The sequence below is a fragment of the Microcebus murinus genome, chromosome 2 (genome assembly GCF_040939455.1).
Source record: "Microcebus murinus isolate Inina chromosome 2, M.murinus_Inina_mat1.0, whole genome shotgun sequence".
NCBI classification, from domain to species: Eukaryota; Metazoa; Chordata; class Mammalia; order Primates; family Cheirogaleidae; genus Microcebus; species Microcebus murinus.
The window spans coordinates 10,794,673-10,813,949 of NC_134105.1; the positions used below are offsets into that span (position 1 = coordinate 10,794,673).

Consider the following 19,277-nt stretch of genomic DNA (forward strand, 5'->3'; position numbering starts at 1 on the left):
ACCTTTGGATCCCAGGCCCTTTGAGGGTACCTGCGACGTAGCTGTTCACTGTACTGAGCACACCTTTGAGGAATCTAGTGACTGCTGTGCCTGGGTCCCTGCAGAGACAGGACTCGGCCTCGTCAGTCTTTCGTCCCTCGTGCCTGGCACAAAGAAGGCACGTCACTGCTAACGGCTGACACGTGCACGGACTGTGCAGCTTACGTGGCCCTCTCCACGTGAGAGGGCAGAGCCAGAGGGGTTAGAACACGGGTCTGGAAGCCAACAGTTTACCCTCTGCCGCGTCTCACTCCATGACCTCGGGCTGGTGTCGTGTCCTCTCTGTGCCTGCTTCCGCATCTGTAAAATGGGATCACGACGGTGCCTGGCCCGTCAGAGTGTCTCGAGGATCAATGAGAAAGGGTGGGGGCAGAGCCTCAGAACAGAGCCGGGCGTGTGAGGGGTGCTGGGTCCACCAGGCACATAAAATTCACACGGCCTGGCGCAGCATGACAGCCCCTCATCGCAGGCGCACCGGAGAGGTGCTGGATGGGAGGATGGAAGGTTGGGAGGACGGAGGGGTGGGAGGACGGAGGGGTGGGAGGACGGAGGGGTGGGGAGGACGGAGGGGTGGGAGGACGGAGGGGTGGGGAGGACGGAGGGGTGGGAGGACGGAGGGGTGGGAGGACGGAGGGGTGGGAGGACGGAGGGGTGGGAGGACTGAGGGGTGGGAGGACGGAGGGTTGGGAGGAAGGAGGGATGGGAGGAAGGAGGGATGGGAGGAAGGAGGGGAAGGGCAAGAGGAAGCCCAGAATCACATCTCACTGTGATTCTCACAACAACTGTGGGAGGCGGAATAATGGCCCCCCGGCCCCAAGACTTCCATACCCTCAACCTTGAATGTGCTGCCTTGCATGGCAGAGGGACTTTGCAGGTGTGGTTAACTTGAGCAGCTTGTGATGGGAGATCATTCTGGATTATTGGTGGGCCCCGTGGAATCACAGGGGTTGTCCATGTGGGGCAGGAGGGGCAGAGGAGAGGTGGGCAGAAGCCACCCTGCTGGCTGTGGAGATGGAGACGGGAGCGTGACCAAGCAGTGCCGGCGGCTCCTCGAGGCTGGAGAAGGCAAGGGAATGGCTTCTTCCCTGGAGCCTCCGCAAGGAGCGCGGCCCTGCTTGTAGCTAGTGAAGCCCATTGTGGACCTTTGACCTCCACAACTATAGGAAAATAGTCACTAACTTTGTGGTAACGTGCTACAGCAGCAACAAGAGATTAATGCAACAGCCCTGCAAAGAGGACATTATTGTGGGCCCCATTTTACAGACCCAGAGAGGAGGGTCACTGGCCTAGGGGGCTGGGCTCAAGGCCCAAGGCAGGGGCTCTGTCTCTTCTTCCTCTTCAGCCCTCTCTGCGTGTCCAGAACAGTGCTCGGCCAGCCCTTGGCCTGTACTCTGCCAACTAGCCTGGCTTCCCCCTGCCCTTCCCTTCCATCCTCCCACCCCTCCGTCCTCCCCACCCCTCCGTCCTCCCACCCCTCCGTCCTCCCCACCCCTCCGTCCTCCCACCCGTCCGTCCTCCCACCCCTCTGTCCTCCCACCCCTCCGTCCTCCTACCTCTCTGTCCTACCCCTCTGTCCTCCCACCCCTCTGTCCTCCCCACCCCTCCGTCCTCCCACCCCTCCGTCCTCCCCACCCCTCCGTCCTCCCACCCCTCCGTCCTCCCACCCGTCCGTCCTCCCACCTCTCTGTCCTACCCCTCTGTCCTCCCACCCCTCTGTCCTCCCACCCCTCTGTCCTCCCCACCCCTCCGTCCTCCCACCCCTCCGTCCTCCCACCCCTCCGTCCTCCCACCCGTCCGTCCTCCCACCCCTCCGTCCTCCCACCCCTCCGTCCTCCCACCTCTCTGTCCTACCCCTCTGTCCTCCCACCCCTCTGTCCTCCCACCCCTCTGTCCTCCCCACCCCTCCGTCCTCCCCACCCCTCCGTCCTCCCACCCCTCCGTCCTCCCATCTAGCACCTTTCCTGTGCGCCTGCGATGAGGGGTTGTCGTGCTGTGCCAGGCCATGTGAATTTTATGTGCCTGGTGGACCCAGTGCCCCTCACACGCCCAGCTCTGTTTGGAGGGCCCTGCGCCCCCTTTCTCACTGATCCTCGTGATGCTCTGAGGGGCCAGGCACCGTCATGATCCCATTTTACAGATGCGGAAGCAGGCACAGAGAGGACACGACACCAGCCCGAGGTCACGGAGTGAGACGCGGCAGAGGGTTAAACACCGTTGGCTTCCAGACCTGTGTTCTAACCCCTATGGCTCTGCCCTCTCCTGAGCAGGTCAGGTTTGGATGCCACCTGCCCTCACGTTAGCCACGTGGCCCGGGACCTGTTCGTTGGCTTATCTGCCTGACCCTCAGTTTCCTCTCTGGGAAGCGGGATGATGAGACCCACTTGATGGTGCTGCTGGAGGATGAAATGAGAGGGGGATCAGGTGCTTGGCCAGTGTGCTGCTCGTTGTCACTGTCCCCAAAGCGTGCACATCTGTGCGGGGAATACTCTGGGCACAAGGGACCCCACACTGGCCAGTCCACTACTTAGCATTGGCCGAGAGGTCCCTGCCTCCCTCCCTTCCTTCCACCCTCCCGCTCCCCCGCCCTCCCTCCCTTTCTGTAAATAAATCATACATGTTCGTTGCAGACAAATTAGAAAGTACAGAAAATAGTAGACTAAAAGCACCTTCAGTTCTGCTGTGTGTTTCTGCCTACCTTCTTCCCTCGGCACCTATATGAGTATACTTGAGTTTTTATATAGAACTCTGGTTTTACTGCACATGCTGTCCATGCCTTTTTTTTTTTGCCTAATCACATATTGTGAGCATCTCCCATGGGACTTGCGTCCACAACACCCCCATGACCCGCCACACGTTGCTGCTGGGGTGCAGAGCCCGTCCACGTCCGACTGGCAAGCCCAGGGCCCCCGAGATGTCGGGAGGGAGGTGCACGTGCCACGGGGCAGGAGGCCAGAGGCCAGGCTGGGGGTCAGCCCCCTGCCGTGGGACCAGCTGCGTAGAGATGGCTCTCAGGGGCCTGGCGCTCGCTCCCCATTGAGCACCGAGTTACGGGTGCCTGTGAGGCCCTCCCAGACTTCCCCTGGGTGGCTCTCCTGCTGTCCCCGTTCAGTAAGTGGACCTGGGGCCACATGCCGGGTGGCACAGGACAGACAGCCGGGGTCCCGGAACCCCTCTGTGTGGGAGGGACGGCGGGTAGCAGCATGGCGAGGCAAACTCTGCAGGGTGGAGGCCCCACTGTGCCGGCCATCGAGGGACCCTGTGCCTGGAGGAGAGGTGGAGGGAAGGAATGCACATGAGGACTTACCGCGGGCCAGACCCTGTGCTACTGGTTTTACGTGCCTTTTTTCAAAAAAATTGTTTAAATTATTTTATTTTAGTTATTAATTTTTTTGAGACAGGGTCTTGCTCTGTCACCCAAGCTGGAGGGCAGTGGCATTATCATAGCTCACAGCAGCCTCAAACTCCTGGGCTCAAGTAATCCTCCTGTCTCAGCCTCCTGGTAGCTGGGACTGCAGGTGTGCACCACCACACCCAGCTATTTTCTTTGTTTTATTTTTGTAGAGATGGGGTTGCCCAGGCTATACATGCCTTTTTAAAATTTATTCCTCAACAAAATCCTAAGAGGGAGGTATTATTGCCCCATTTTACAGATATGGAAACTGAGGCGTGGAGAAGTGCTGGGTGCTTTACCTGCATTATCACATTTAATCCTCACAACAGGAAGTAGAATTGATTATTTGCCCCATTCTCTATCAAGTGGTTCATCCTAGTACGCACAGCCGAGTGGCAGAACCGAGGTCTTGCCCTAGGTCTGTTGGCTCTGGAGTGTGTGCTAATTCACCCCAAGCCTGTGAGCCCGGTTCTCTACCTTAGCTGCACCTTGGAGCCAGTGGGGAGCTTTTATTTTTATTTATTTATTTTTTGAGACAGAGTCTCACTCTGTCACCCAGGTTGGAGTGCAGTGGTACAGTCATAGCTCACTGCAGCTTCGAACTCCTGGGCTCAAGCCATCCTCCTGTCTCAGCCTCCCATGTAGCTGGGATTACAGGTGTGCACCACCATGCCCAGCCAATTTTTCTTTTTTTAGTAGAGCCAGGGTCTCTTTGTGTTGCCCAGACTGGCCTTGAACTCCTGTCCTCAAATGATCCTCCAACCTCAGCCTCCCAAAGTGCTGGGGTTACAGGTGTGAGCTGCCATGCCCTGCCAGTGGGGAGCTTTTAAAAGCACCCATGCCTGGGCCCCTCCCCAGACCAATGGTCAGAGTCACGGGGGCAGGGTCCCCAGCACCCTGATCTTTTAGGAGCTCCCTGGGTGCCTCCAATGGGGAACTGGCTTTGAATATTCAGACCAGATAGTTGTTACGGTCCTTTTGGTTTTACCGTGTTCTTATCAACCAGAAAGCAGCCAGGGCAGAAAAGAAATCTAGCAATAGGTTTAATCTGGGCTTACTGTTTTTGCCTTTCCTTTGAATCTCTTGGATTTGGGGTTATGGTGGTGGGGGCAGTTTTAGAGGTAGGTGGGGACACTCAGAGTGGGAGTGGAGCTGTCCTGGGCGGGCTCTGCTGTCCCGGCCCTCCCTGTCCTGCAGGCTGGGGTTGTCCTCCAGGCCGTCTAAGGCAAATATCATTCTGGTCCTTTCCGCTCCCCAAGGATAGAGTTCTTTCCCCATTCATATTTTTCATGCCTCGTCCCAGAAAAGGCTCCAAAATGCCTATATGTGTGGGCCCAGCTGGCCAGGAATTCCCAGCCTGTTCTGGTTTGGGGCGTCTCTCCCCTGACACTACGTGGCCTCTGGGGAGGGGCCCTGTGTGTTAGGGTGCAGTGCTGGTGCACTCGGGTTTGAGAAACATTTCTCCAAAGTTTAGGATAGAAGAAAGAAATTTATTTTACTTTCCCGAGTGGGAAAGGGCCAACACGGTGACATGGAGGGAGAGGAAAAGTGTTGGCAGAGAGAATCAGGTATTCAGGCTTTTCATTTAGGAATTGTAAAAAGGGGGTGAAGATGATTTATGGCTGTAGCCGAATTATTGATAACAGGGTACCATGAAGGCTGCAACCCTCCTCTCTTCTCGGCCGGCAGATAACCGCAGAAGTGGCTGTCATGTCAAAGATCTCGTCTGTGAGGCAATATGATTTTGCTCTGGAGCCTGAAGTTTGTCCCCTACTGCCTGTCCGGGAGCTTCTCGGGAACTCCTTCAGGCTGTAGAGACAGATTCTAAAGGGCAGCGGCTGGGGAATGTAAAGAGAGAGATTTATGTTTCTTTCTGTCTTTTCCCGGCTCTTTTCAGATGTTGGTGAAAACAGAGTCCTTGCAGGGTGCCTGTCCGTAGGGAGAGCAGAGAGCTCATGATGGATCTTTAGCTGTCATTAGCAGGATTAGATATTTTCCCGTTACTTCAGCAAGGTGCCCCTCTCACCATGGAGGTTCACTGAGAACAGGGGCCTGTCCCAGCAGCTGCGGAGGGCGGGGACTGCCATTCTCTGGAGTGGGCGGGCTTTGGTCATCGTGGTGTGTGGGCGTGGGGGTCCCCCTGTCATAGGGCCCAGGCCCCTCCCGCCTGGCTGCTCCCTGAGGAGAGAGGGGGTGGGGCACAGAGGCGCCTGGAGCTCTGTGGACCAGAGACCATGGTCTGTCAATGAACTTTGTTGTGCGTCTGCCCATTCTTATTAGAACTCTTCCTCTTCCATTTCTCTGCATGGATTTGGCCTCACCCTGGCAGCCTGGCGTAATTCTAGTCGCTGGCCTTGCTCTCAAGTTCAGGCTGAGAGGCACTGGGAGTGCAGGAAGCTCAGATAAGAGTGAGATAATTAGCCTCTTGTTGGTTTTTATGGCTCTTTTGTTATCTGGAGCCTTTGAGGAGGCCCCAGAAGGAGTGTCTGGTCACAGGAAGCATTAGACTTCCAGCCACTTCCAGACAGCAGCTGGGAGAGGCCGCCCCTGGGTGGCTGCAGGGTGGGGCAGCTGCCTAGGCGGACAGCAGGAAGAGGCAAGCGGGGAGGAGACACCCCAGCCTCATTTCTGGCCATGCTCTCTTTGCATACTTGCCTTGAGCTGCACCTTTGCTTGTGTCCTGCCTCCTCCCCTCCTTTACTCCTCTTCCCCTGTCTTGCTTCCTAGGGAACCCCTGTTCCAGTCTGGGGGGGGCCGCAGAGCTGGCATTGGGAGGCTTTACAGGCAGATCAACTCTATTCAAACTGCTGCTGTGGCACTTGCTGGCCAGGCGAGTTGGGCAGTGCGGGTGGCAGGCAGGTGATTGCTCTGTGCTGTGGACCCCCACTCCCCAGCCAGGACGCGGGACCCACGCCTGAGCTGGCTTCGTTAATATGCCCCAGGACGGGGCCCGCACTTCAGCCTCCCCGGCTATTGGTCTGCACAGCACATTTCAGATCCTCTCTGAAGCTGCCTGACCCCCCAACCCAGGGTGCCCAGCCCTGCCCGGATGTCACCTTGAGAGTTGACACAGGGCCTTCTCAGTGTTGGGGTGGGGAACCTGCAGCCTTAGGGTGAAATGTGGCCTTCTGGGTCCTTAAGTGCAGCCTTTTGACTGAATCCAAATTTTGCAGAACAAATCCTGTGATTAAAACGGATGCAGCAGAGAAAGATGAAGCATCTCTTGCCTCCTTTGGTGCTGAAAAAAAGGAGAATCTTCAAATCAGAAGGCCGCAGGTTCCCCACCCCTGCCGGGCGTTGTCCTAGTCTGTTTGGGCCACTCCAGCAAAAGGCCATAGACTGGGTTGCTTATAGACAATAGAAACTTATTCCTTACAGTTCGCAGGCTGGGAAGTCCAAGATGAAGGTGCCAGCCGATTCAGTGTCTGGTGAGGGCCCGATTCCTGGTTCATAGGTGGCCCCTTCTTGCTGTGTTCTCTCATGGTGGCAGGGGCAGGGGAGCTCTCGGGAGCCTCTTTTATTTGTAAGGGCACTAATCCCGGCATGGAGGCTCTGCTGTCCTGACCCGATCACCTCCCCAGAGGCCCCACCTCCTAATTCTGTCACTTTGGGGGTGAGGATTTCAACACATGGACTTTGGGGGGGAACACAGGCATTCAGAACCTAGCACACAGAGACTTGAACTTGTGCCTCTGACTATGTGCTGAGTGGTGCTGCTCTCCTTCCTTTTTAAAAAATGTTGGCTAAACAGGGAAGAGTTTAGGAGACTTTATGACACAGCAAGTCTGTGACGTAGGTGCATGTTTAATGGCAAATGCTTCCAAGTGGTCTGGTTGAAAGAACACATGCTCTGCAGACAGACTTAGCTCTAGATCCCAGCTCCCACCAATTAGCTGAGTGACTTTGGTTGAGTAATGGAATCTTTGTGAGCCTCAGTTTCCTTGCCTGTAGAATGGGGATAATGACATCCACCTCCTGTGTGTTCCTATGAAATTAAATGTGCAAATATATGTAAAGCAAAGCAAGCAGCGTGTGGCAGGCGCTGCAGGGTGCTTTGTGATGGTCACCGATCGTCATGGTTGTGTATCAGAGCCTGGCAGCCTGTCAAGCCAGCCTCTCTTAAGCTCAGGTCGGTTCCAGCTGGAACAGTATGGTTCTGCCTGAGCATTTCTGGGCGGCTAATTCAGCCCTTTCTGGATGTTTCTGTGTTGAGAAGGTGGCAGCTCAGGGAAGCAGCTATTAGCGATTGGGGCAGCTCCTTGCAGCCCAGCACCCCCTTCCTGGTCCAGAACAGCCCTGTCTCCTCTGGCCTGTGCTTCCTGTCGTGGAAAGCGCTACCCCAGGACTGAAATACGCCGCCGTCCTCGCCCCGGGCGACACTGCTGGCTTCTGGTAACACGTGAGCCGAGACTTGCTCCTCCAATAGTGCAGGTGACTTAGACCGCACTGCCCAGGACAGTGGCCACTAGCTACATGGGCTGTTTAAAATTACAGTGCTTAAAATAAAAAGAAATACAATTAAGTTCCGTGGTCACACTTGAGCCGCATTTCAAGTGCTCAGTAGCCCGTGTGGCTGGTGGCCGCCGTGCTGGATGCTGGACAGCACAGGCAGAGGGCATTTGTACCATCACTGCTCTCCTCGTGACCAGGCGAGCTGGCTTCACGGCCGGGCCCTGCCACTCCCCGGGCAGCGTGGTCTTGGGCGGGTTCCTCTACGTGCCTGCACACCGGCATTGTTGGGAAGGTGAGGCAGAGGGCCTGGCGCAGGCTGTGCTCAGCAGCGTGAATTCCCCCCTCTCATCCTCCTCCCCTACCCTCTCCCCTGCCCTGTCCTGGTCTGCGTGTCCCTACCCTCTCCCCTGCCCTGTCTTGGTCTGCGTGTCCCTCTCCTCGTCCCCTGCTAAGGGCTCAGGTGCCAGGAAGTTAAAAGCAATTCCTTGTAAACAGTGGCTGCTGTCTCGGGCAGTCTAAGGCCTCTGCCCTCTAAGTTGGCATAAGCGGTCTTTGTTTTATTTTATTTTATTTTTTGAATGTCAACTTTTAAAAAAAAGTTCATGTTGGAATAATTTTGGACGTGCAGAGAAGTGACGCGGTGCACAGAGTTCCGCACACCCCCGCCCCCAGCCTCCCCGCTGTCGACGTCTTACGTGGCCCTTGGTGCAGTTGTCCACGCTGAGAGGCCTGCGTTGGTCCCTGACCATTTCCTGACCTCCAGACTTTATGTGGATTTCACCAGTTTTCCCACTCAGGCCCATTTCCTGTTCCGGGATGCAGTGCAGGGTCCCTCATTGCACTTAACTGTCCCGTCTCCGCAGCCCTCTGGCCCGTGACAGTGTCTCGGTCTTTCCTCGGTTTCCACGGCCTGAGAGTGTTGAGGGTGAGGGCCAGGCATTTCGTAGACTGTCCCCAGTCTGGGTTTGTCTGATGTTTTTCCCGTGATTACACTGGGGTTATGGGTTTGGGGTAAGCAAAGGTGCCTGTCTCATGACATCGTATTGGGGGCATGTAGCATCCTCGAATCATCTCTGGAGAGACTCACCTTGATCTCTTGGTTAAGACTGTGTTTGCAGGTTTCTCTGCTCCGTGGTTTGCATGTCTGTTCTTTGGAAGGGGTCACTGGGTCCAGCCCATCTTCAAGGGTTGGGGGACTAAGCTCTACCTCCCACGATAGTGTTTTGAAGCGTTGCAGGTCCTTGTTTTTTTGCAAGAAGCAGGGATCCCCGACCTTCATGGGCACAGGGGACGATGGAGATCTGTGGAGTCGGCCCTGGAGGACAGACAGGCCGTCTCACGGAGTGCTTGGTACTCACCACCGTGAGCGCGTTTGATCTTTACGCTCTTGTGAAGCAGCCGGCCGGGTCTCGTAGTGCCCTCTGAAGACGAGGACACTGAGAGGAGACGTCCTTGTCCAAGGCCACCCCCCACAGGCCTCCTCACTGCCCTGATGACCTGGCCAGGGGCTGCCAGAGGCTTCAAGGGGCTGCCGTCCCCTCCCCTGCAGCTCACCGGCGTGTCTCGGAGGGTGTCTCGGCGTGTCTCGGCACCGCAGGGTGCCGGCTGTGGTGAGCAATGGGGACGCGGTGGACGCTGCCTGCTCCGGGGTGCGGCGCTCCAGCTGGAAGCGGAAGAGCTCGCGTCGCAGTAAGTCTCCCCTGCCCCCGCCGACTGCCCGCCCCGGGCAGCGCCAGAGCAGTGCCAGGATACGGTCTCCCCTTGACCGACCACTGCCCCCGAGAGCCGAGGCCCAGGAGTAGATGACACGTTCCACCTTTCGTCTGCTCTTCCACTGCTTACGGAGCCCCAGCGACAGGCCGGGGCGGCGGTGATGGGAGTGCCCTGGTGACCCGGGAGGGGCCCTCTGTGAGCAGGACAGACACGTAGGCAGGCAGGTGCCAGGCAGTGGTGCCTCGATGAGTCCTGCGGGCAGGGAGGGAGGGAGCAGGGGTCCCGGGCGGGGGGCCAGCTCGTGCGAGGGCCTAGCATCAGCAAGGGGATACCTGGCACCTCAGGAAGCGTCAGGGCTCCGTCGGGTGGGTCAGCATTACGGGCAAATGGGTGGGCGAATGGGGTGAGGTGGGCCTGCCATCGCCCCCGCTCCTGAGGCGCCAGAGGCCACGCTTAGGTTTCTGAAGGCAATAGGCAGCCACAGAAGGCGAGGGATGCGGCCACATTTGCCCTGCAGTCCCTTCGCTCTGGGGTGGGTGGAGCCAGCGGGGAGGCTGAGGGCCTCACCTAGGGAACTGGCCAGAGGTGGGCAGGCCTGCGGGCCCCTTTGGAGGCAGAGTCAGTGCGGGAGGAGGAAGAGGGGTCCTGTGAGGCTCTGGCTGGGCTCCAGGACTCAGGGAACATCACAGTTAGGACAGTGGGTCCATAACTTCTTCCCGGAAGGCCCGTGGGGTGAGGACAGGCTCCCATCTGGGGCAGGGGCTGGTTTCTGAATCCTGGCTCAGCTCCACGGGGGAGGGGCTCGTCCCAGGGGCCTGGGTGACTGAGGATGCTTGGGGGCCAGGGCACAGGTGCCAGGATGCGTCATGCCGCCTGCGGGCCGTGAGCAGCTGCCCCATCAGCCAGATGGGCAGGCCTTGCCTGGGGGGGCGCGGGGGGGGGGGAGGTCTGTGCAGTCACCGGGAGGGCGCCTTGGAGAGCCTGGGGGGCGGGGAGAAGCAGGGAAGCAGCATCCCCCGAGAGCATCTGGCGGGGCTGCGGCTGGGCCGGGCTGGCAGAGAGGCCAGGGCGCCGTGTGCCGCCTGCCGGTGCAGTCCTGGTGTCAGTGTGCACGCCTTGGCCAAGGCCGGCGCCACAGCCGCGTTGGTGTCCTGTCTCTTCCCTTTCCCTCCCAGTCGACCGGTTCACTTTCCCCGCCCTGGAAGAAGATGTGATTTATGACGACGTCCCCTGCGAGAGCCCGGATGCCCATCAGCCCGGTATAGTCTCTGCCACGTTCCTTGCTTCTCTTCTCCAGGGGTCTGGGGAGGGATGGTGGGGCCTGAGGAGGGCCGTCTCCTTCCCTTTCCTTCCGTCCCCACCCAGTGCAGTGCTCCTCCTCCTTGCCTGCAAAAACCACTGCAGTCATCCAGAGCGCTGGAGCTGGCCGGGGCAGGGTCAGGCCAGGCTGGGCAGGGCCTGGCATCACAGCAGGGCCACGCTCGGGCTGTGGGTCCTGAGCAGGTCATTTCCCCTCTCTAAGCCTCGATTCCTCCCTCGGGATGTGGGGCCATAGTCCAGGCTTCCCAGGGCTGTCGGGGAAGATTGCAGATTGTTAAACCCAAAGGGTATAGCAGATGATGCTGCAGAAAGCCCTGCACCTGCCATGGGTCGAGGACCGAGGTAGGACAGGCAGGTGGGAGATTGTGGCAGCCGGGAAGTGGGGTGGGCATGGGGCAGGTCCTGCTGGAGCACACCTGGTGGGAGAGAGGAGGGACACTGAATAACAGTTAACAGGAAGTGCCATCTTGCTCGGACACATTAGGCCAACCTGCTTTGCATCATGTATCTGCTTCAAAACTTTGATTTGGGGGATTTTGTCCTCATTGTACAGATAGGGAACTGTAGAGGCAAGGCTGGGATTTGAAGGTGGGTCATTCCAACTTCCAAGTCCAGTGCTCTGTCCCCTGCCCCAGGAGGATTTGAGTGGCATTTTATGACACATAAAGCACATTGGATTCCCCTGTCCAGTCAGCCCACGAGGTCAGCAGGGCAGGACTTATGGCTTCAGTCGCTCAGAGAGGTTAAGCCACCAGCCCAGAGCACATAGCCAGGATTTGAACAGATGACTCTGCTTTTTCTTGTCCTGTCTTTTCTTTCTTTTTTTTTTTTTTTTCTTTTTTCTTTTTTTAGAGACAGGGTGTTGCTCTCTCTCCCAGGCTGCAGTGTAGTGGTGTCATCTTAGCTCACTGCACCTCAAACTCCTGGGCTCAAGCCATCCTCCTGCCTCAGCCTTCTGAGTAGCTGGGACCACAGGTGCCCCTCACCATGCCCAGCTAATTAAAACAATTTTTTGTAGAGATGGTGTCTTACTATGTTGCTCAGGCTAGCCTCAAACTCCTGGCCACAAGCGATCCTCCTGCCTTGGCCTCTCAAGCTGCTGGGATTATAGGCATGAGCCACTGCACCTGCTTTTTCTGCTCTACTATTCTGCCTGTTTTCAGGGGCTCTCCATCTAATGGGGGAGACACAGCCCCTGCTTTTGAGGAGCTCCTAGTCTGAGCACCTATAACCACTCTTGGGCTGCACGCGGTCCGATGGGAGAGTCACGCAGACAACATGGTAAGGCACGCGGGCCCCAGAGCCACGCCTCTGACTGCTGTTACAGGAACAGGGACAGATGGACCAATGATATGCTCGTCCCTTTAGCAGGCCTGGGATGTGCTCATAGTGCATTTTCCTGCTTACAGCTCATTTGAATGCAGGGAGGTGGGGAAATGGAATAGTTCGTTGGGAGGCAGTAGGGTTTTACAGTACTGTCCTAGAGCTGGCAGGAGGTCTGAGTGGCTGAGGGGTCTCAGTGTTGTTTAACCCCTTTGGACTGTTTTCCCACCTGAATCAAATAACCCCAATCAAATAACCCCAATCAAATAACCCCTCACACCCCCTCACCGCAGGGTCTGGGAGGATATAGCACATCCTTGCCATCCTACCTTAAAGTGGTTAGGAGCAGGTGGCCTGGCAGTTCTAGCTTTGAGCCTGCAAATTGAGGACCACCATGCCCACTTCCTGGGCAGATCCCCACCTACAGGTCTGTAAAGGGTGGAGTGAGACCCAGTTGTAACGAGCTCAGCACAGGGCCTGGCTCTGGGTGGGCACTCTGCACACAGGGTCGCTGCTGCCTGTTGCTGTTAGTGTTCTCCTGCCGAGCGTCCCAGCGCTGGCCTGCCCGGAACTGACGTGGGCTTTGCGGAAACTCAGAGATGAGGTCATCAGCCACGGTGCAGGCTGTATGTGCCAGGGGACACACACAGCCCTGGGTCCGGATCCCAGCTCTGCCATTGATTTGGGCACAGGGCTCTGTGCCTTTGGGCCTTGGCCTCTTCATATAAAACAAAAATATCCTGAACTCGCAGGTGTTTGGGAAAGGTCATGCGGAGAACTGCTTTATTTCTCTGGGTCTCAGCTGACTCATCTGTAAAACTGAGCTCTGCCTCTTTGGTCACTAGGCTTGGGGCCTCCATGGCAGTGAGAGGACAGCAGTAAAGGTCACAGCTGCTACACTCTCTGGAGGCATTACTCACTATTGTCTTTTGCTTAAAAATAACCCATGTTCTCTCCTGGTCCTGTGACCCGAGTCTCCACTCAGCCTTAGCACATCTGTTTTGTTTTTGCTAGACGATCTCCTTGCCTTTTGCCAGTGCCCCACCCCCACTAGCCTTCCTGGGGTGGAGCTGGGGGCTCAGGGTCAGTGGGACAGCACCTGTGCCCATCCAGAGCAACCACGAGTGAGCCCTCACTGCTTTTGGCTGAGTCTGTGCCACATGCCGGGCTCTTTCCTAAGAGCATCTTGGCCACATTGTTTCCTTGCCCTGTCAGCTTACTATCACCTGCATTTTGCAGAGAGGTCGCTGATAACCAAGGCTTCTGGTCTGTGGCACAGTCGTTTCTGAGCAGATAATTTTTTTTTTTTTTCTGGAGACTGGGTCTTGCTACGTTGCCCAGGCTGGAGTGGCTATTCACAGGTGTGATCATAGTGCACTACCACAACCTCGAACTCCTGGCCTCAAGCCCTCCTCCTGCTTCAGCCTCCCAAGTTCCTGCAATTGCAAGTGGGCACCATTGCACCTGGCTGAATAGACATTTTTTTAACCCTTCCCAATGCTACATTTCTTATATGTTACAAAAGCATTTTCATCTTCATGCACTTTCTGGGGTCTGACCCCACTTTTGTGAGGTCTCCGGCTCTTCTCCAGGCGACAGATGAAGCAACGAAACCCAGAGGGATGAAAGGCCTTGCCCAAGATCTCCCAGTGACGGGGCTGAGGCTGGGACCCCTGTGCTCCAGCCTCGGGCAGAGGTTTCCCTGCTTCAGCCTTAAAGCAACATCTCACACCCCACCAGGAAGGGCCCCAAGAGTGCCCTGGCCCGGGGGACCTGTCGCTGTAGAGGAGGAGACTCTCAGCTCTTTGTCCCCACATTTTCAGTCCAAGGCATTTCCAGTGGGGTTTGGAGAAGGACCGCTCCCGGACGCTGGGGCAGGTGCGCCCCCTAACGGCCTGTCCTGGACCCACACGGGGACTCAGATATGGGGTGAGGGGTTCCTAGGAAGGGAGTGACATTTGTGATGTCCTGGGCTCTTTGCCAGCCCTTTCCTGTGCTAACACTTTTAAGGTCCCCAAAATCTCTGCTTCACCCCGAGGATGCGGTGGGCCGGAGCCAGGACTTGACCCTGGGTGTTCTCTTCTCCAGCAAAGAACTCCCAGAACGCACACTCAGGTCACAGAGAGGCAGTGCTGCCGGCAAGAGGAAATTGACACACTCCTCCTGCTGTCCCCGTTCTCTCGTGCTGCCTGTGAGGCAGGTGGTGTAGTGTCACTGCCTCCGTTCCATGGTTCGGGAAGTGCAGCTGGAGCTCCAGGGCCCCCCATGTCCCCCCCCCCACCCCTTACAGAGCTTGAAGTTGGGGCTTGGTCTCGGGGCCCCGGCTCACCAGTGTCCCTGGCCGCAGGGGCGGAGAGGAGCCTGCTGTACGGGGATGTGCACCGGGACGGGGCGCCGCGGGAGGCCGAGGACCTAGGCTGGAGCTCCAGCGAGTTCGAGAGCTACAGCGAGGGCTCCGGGGAGGACGCCAAGCCGGAGGTGGAGCCCACCAAGCACCGAGTGTCCTTCCAGCCCAAGGTGAGGGGACCGGGGTGCCTCTGAGTGGGGGGAGTGGCGAGGGCCAGGCCTGAGACTCACATCTGGGTCTCAGAGACTCCTGGGAATGTGTGGCGAGAGAGGGGCAGGCAGCCCAGGTCATCCCGAAGCAGGAGGTGACACCTAGGCACTGCTGGTGGCTGTGCAGAGCCCTCCTGGCACAGGTGCCACCCACCATGGCTACAGCAGACCCTTCACAGGCTGCGATCGGGCCTCAGCACCCTCTCAACACAGTGCTCCAGGCAGCCCGACTAATTGAGCAGAGCTGGCGTTCAGATCAAATCAAATCACTTGATCCCTTTGCTCTACTGGGCGAGCCTCAGCCCAGTCCTCAGGCCACACAGTCCTCTCTGCCTAGCGCAAGTGGACAGCGGGGGCTGCCGTGGCTGAACCAGAGCGGCCTGGAAGATTCTTTCCACAGCCTCTCGTGTGCCGTCCGCACACTTGGCTTTTCTGGCGTTTCTGCCTGGAGCAGGGATCGTCCTGCCTGTTCCATGGAGACAGCCCCTGACGCTGAGAGGGCAGACCGTCTGGTTCCCCCTTTCCTGGGCGTCCTCACTCCTCCCACGTTGTTCTGTAGAAGCCACTGGAGGGCAGTCTGTCCACGCCAAGATGTGCGATTTCACGACAGCAGCTTCTCACAGGCCCTGCCCGAGCAGCGGGGACAGGGCCCCTCTCAGGCTCCTTTTAGAAAGACACAGACAGGCAGGAGGGCTCCACCTGTGCCCCGTCCTGCCACCTGCTGGAGGCCCAGGTGGGGCTGGGATTACAGGGCCAGCTTATGTCTCGCCTGGCAGGCTTCCAAGACTCTGCGGGCACTTCCTGCCCTTTTCTGACTTTGAGGGATCCTCTCTGGGAGAGGCACGCTGGCCAGAGCAGCACCCACACCTGAGAGTCCTTTCCTCAGACCACGATGGGCTCCGCAGGTCCTGAGCAGGCTGGGGTGAGGAGATCTCACCGGGCCCTTGTCGTCCCAGGGCTGCACTATGCGCACCGGCCTTCATGGCTTGCAGGCCTGACAGCGAAGCATTCACGACACCTACTGTGCGCCTGATCCCCGTGTTCGCCTACGGGTTGGGATGCACGGAAACCAGAAGACCTGACCCAGGCTGGGTGAACCTTTATGGTCTTGGAGGAGATACCGGATGTGAAACAGTTTGTCAAAAATGAAGACAAAGATGCCTCCGTGTAAACACGAGCTTGTGTCCGGCCTGGCCACGTGCCTGACATGGGCTGCTGAGATCAGTCCAGGGAGGACTCGGAGGGGTGAGCAGGAGCTGGCCCAGCAGCCACAGGAGGTGGAAAGGTGCTCCAGGCTGGCGGAACGGCCCAGGCGAAAGCCCAGGAACGGCACCTGCTTCCACTCCGTGCAGCTCAGAAGCAGGAGCGCGCACTGCTCTGGGCAAGAGGAAGTTCTGCTATTGGTTTTGAATCCCCAAGACCCCTGGGTGGCATCTCCATATGGGCAGGACCCGTGCGTCTCAGTCCTGCTCTGGACGGTGTGACCAGATGGGACTCTTGAGTCCTGATCCAGCCTCTCAGCCTCTGGCATCCCTCCTTCTCTCCCACATCCATGGTCACTGTCCCAGGCCTCTGGCTTCTTGCTGGGGACTGGGAGGAACTGCAGGCATGTCTCAGAGGGAAGGGGGATGGAGACGCTGAATTCGGGCTCTCCAGTGCAGTCCTCAGACTCGCATGGGCGTCAGAGTCGTGTGGGTACCTGGCTGAAATCGCAGCTGCCGGGACCTCCTCCCAGGGACTCTGGTTGGGAGTTTGGGTGGAGCCTGGAAATTGGGCTTGTGACCAGCTCTCTGGCCTCAGAGGGTGCAAGGTGCCCACAGAGCACCCTAAAAAATGCTGGACTGCACCTCACCGTGGCCTGGCCCTGGGGGCTGCCTGTGAGCTTGTGTCCCTCATACCGTCAGGCTGGGGGCTTTGGACCATTTCTCAGCAGACAAAGTCCTGACCATGAGGACTCTCTCTGGCCACTACCGAGGCCAACCTGCTCCCTGACCAGCAGGCTCCCAGGCGACAGGAGCCCATGGAGGAGCTTTTCCCAGGGGGCCCACTTGTGCCCAGGAGTGCGTGCTGAGCCCTGCCCGTGGTGCGTCACGCTCCTTAGCTGCCGGGGTGCACCTGCCCACACACCTGCCACCACAGCAGCTGCATGTTCAGGGCCGCCACTGCTTGGCTGTGTGTTGCGTGTGCTGCGGGGCACTGGGCTTCGGGGGTCTGCGCAAGTGTTTTGTCCTGTCCTTAGAGTCTGGCTGTGGGCCTGGCACCCTGCCCAGCTGCAAGAGAACTGATGGAGCCCCTCCCTCAGATGTCTGGGGAGGCCAGCCCCCAGAAGGGGGACTCTTGCCAAAGACAGTGACCAAGGGGTCTGCAGAGGAAGCCCCTTAGAAGCACCTGGCCCAAACGTAAGCAGCCACTCCGTCCTGTTGTGTTAATGAGTTGTCCTGCTGGTTGCCACCCATGGCCCGTGGGAGGTTTTTTCCAGTTGTGGGATGGGCTGCCCTGACCTCTTTGACTCTGTGACAGTGACCTCTTTGTCATCGAGGTCTCTGTGATGCAGCTGGGCAGGGAACTGTGCAGAACTTGTGGGTTCATTACAGAAATGCCAGCTCTGGCTTCAGCCCTGTCCACGCCCCTGCTCTGATCTGCCAGCTCAGCGAGTGACCTCTGGTCCTAACATCTTCTCATTCTTCTGGCCCTGAGAGAGGAGAGGGATGCCAGGAGGCCCAGGACATATGGTTTCATTGTGTTAAGCTTTTTTATAGATGAATAGAACTCAGTACAAGCCCCAAACTCTCCAGTTTTTTGGGAGTCTGGGTAATATTCAGAAGGTTCCCTGTCCTGTGTACTTCTCTTCATAAGGATACTGAACATTTGCCTGGCATTGGACAGTTTATAAAGCAGTGTCATTTAATTTTCCTAATACCCTAGAGTGGCCAGTATTACTGTCATTAAGATTCTCATTTTGTTGATCAGAAAACCTATATGAAGTTCAGAGAGGTTAAGCGATGTGGTTAGGATCACACAGCCAGTAAGTTAGTTGGTAGAGTCAGAACTCAACGTCACACATGGATGAAACGTCACACATAGCTCATCCACCCACCCATCCATCCATCCATCCATCCATCCATCCATCCATCCATCCACCCACCCATCCACGCATCCACCCCTCCATCCATCCACCCCTCCATCCATCCACCCACCTACCCACCCATCCACCCACCTACCCACCCATCCACCCATCCATCCATCCATCCATCCATCCATCCATCCATCCATCCACCCACCCACCCACCCATACAACTATCTATGTATTCAACAAATATGGAGTACTTATAATTTAAAAAATAAAATAATAATGGCTTCCATCTTTTGAGTACTTACTAAGCTCTGGGCTTTACATGTAGTGTCCATTTAATTTTCTTAACAATCCTATGAAGTAGCTCTTACTATGGCCACTTCCTTTACCAGTGAGGAAGCTGCAGTTCAGAGAGGTCAGGAGACCTTTCCAGCTAGGAAGCAGGAGCCATGATTGGAATGTAGGCCTCCCTGCCTCCAGAGCTCAGACTCCCAATCCTCCTACCTGTCTCCTTCACTGGGAGGAGCCCCTGCCTTGGTCTTCTGTATACTTTACCAAGTATCACTGTTGCTCATACAGTTCATGCATTTAACTGTCTGTTCTTCTGTTCATCCATCCATCCATTCTTCGAGCCAGTCATCTGTGTATCCCTCCATCCAGTTGCTCATCAATGGATGGATCAATTGATCCTTCCATCCATCCCTTCCTCTCTTCACTCATCTCTCTCTCCATCCATCCATCTGTTCCTCCAGTTGTGTGCTGGACTCAGCTTGTGCCAGCTCACAAGAACTCAAGAACCAGTTGTGTGCATCTCTCTTACAAATCCACATTCAATGATGTCACCTTGGTAGCTTGAAATTGGCCTTGGTGGGAGTATTCACGCCATGGAAATGCTGCAGGGCAGGGCTCTTTTTCCTGGAGAACTGGTTGTTACATAGTTACCAGCACAGCATTGCCTTCATCCATTCACTACCCATCCATCCTTTTCTTCCTTCATGTGACTATCTCTTCATCCATCCATCTGTTCATTTGCTCAGCTATACTGTCACCCAACCAAACGTAATCATGTGTTCACCCATTTATTTGTCCATCCATCTGTTCATCCATCCATCGAACCATGAGTCTGTCTACCCATCCATCTGTCTGTTGCCCATCCATCTGCCCAAGCATCCCTCTACCTGTTCATTCATCTTTCTATGCATTTGTCCACTCACCCATTCATTCTCTTGACCCCCACCCCCATTGCACTCATCCATCACCTGCCATCTATCCACCCATCCATCTCACAAACTTACTAAAACCTCCCATGTTACAAGCCCTGTGCTAGACTACAAGGATGAGGAAAACACACAGTCCGTATCCTCAGAACATTCTTTCCCTTCCCTGAGAGAGGGGGGCCTGGGCTTGTTA

General features: G+C 56.8%; 1 protein-coding gene across 2 annotated transcripts in view; it reads left to right on the top strand.

The window, feature by feature from the left end:
• The window catches only part of ARHGEF10L (Rho guanine nucleotide exchange factor 10 like), a 141,543-nt gene that overhangs the window by 46,259 nt on the left and 76,007 nt on the right, over positions 1-19,277 (top strand). For both annotated transcript variants that reach the window (XM_075994489.1, XM_075994495.1), the window contains 3 exons: positions 9,432-9,571; positions 10,771-10,854; positions 14,586-14,755. In XM_075994489.1, coding sequence (XP_075850604.1) covers positions 9,432-9,571; positions 10,771-10,854; positions 14,586-14,755 — 394 coding nt within the window. The remainder of the gene's footprint in view (positions 1-9,431; positions 9,572-10,770; positions 10,855-14,585; positions 14,756-19,277) is intronic.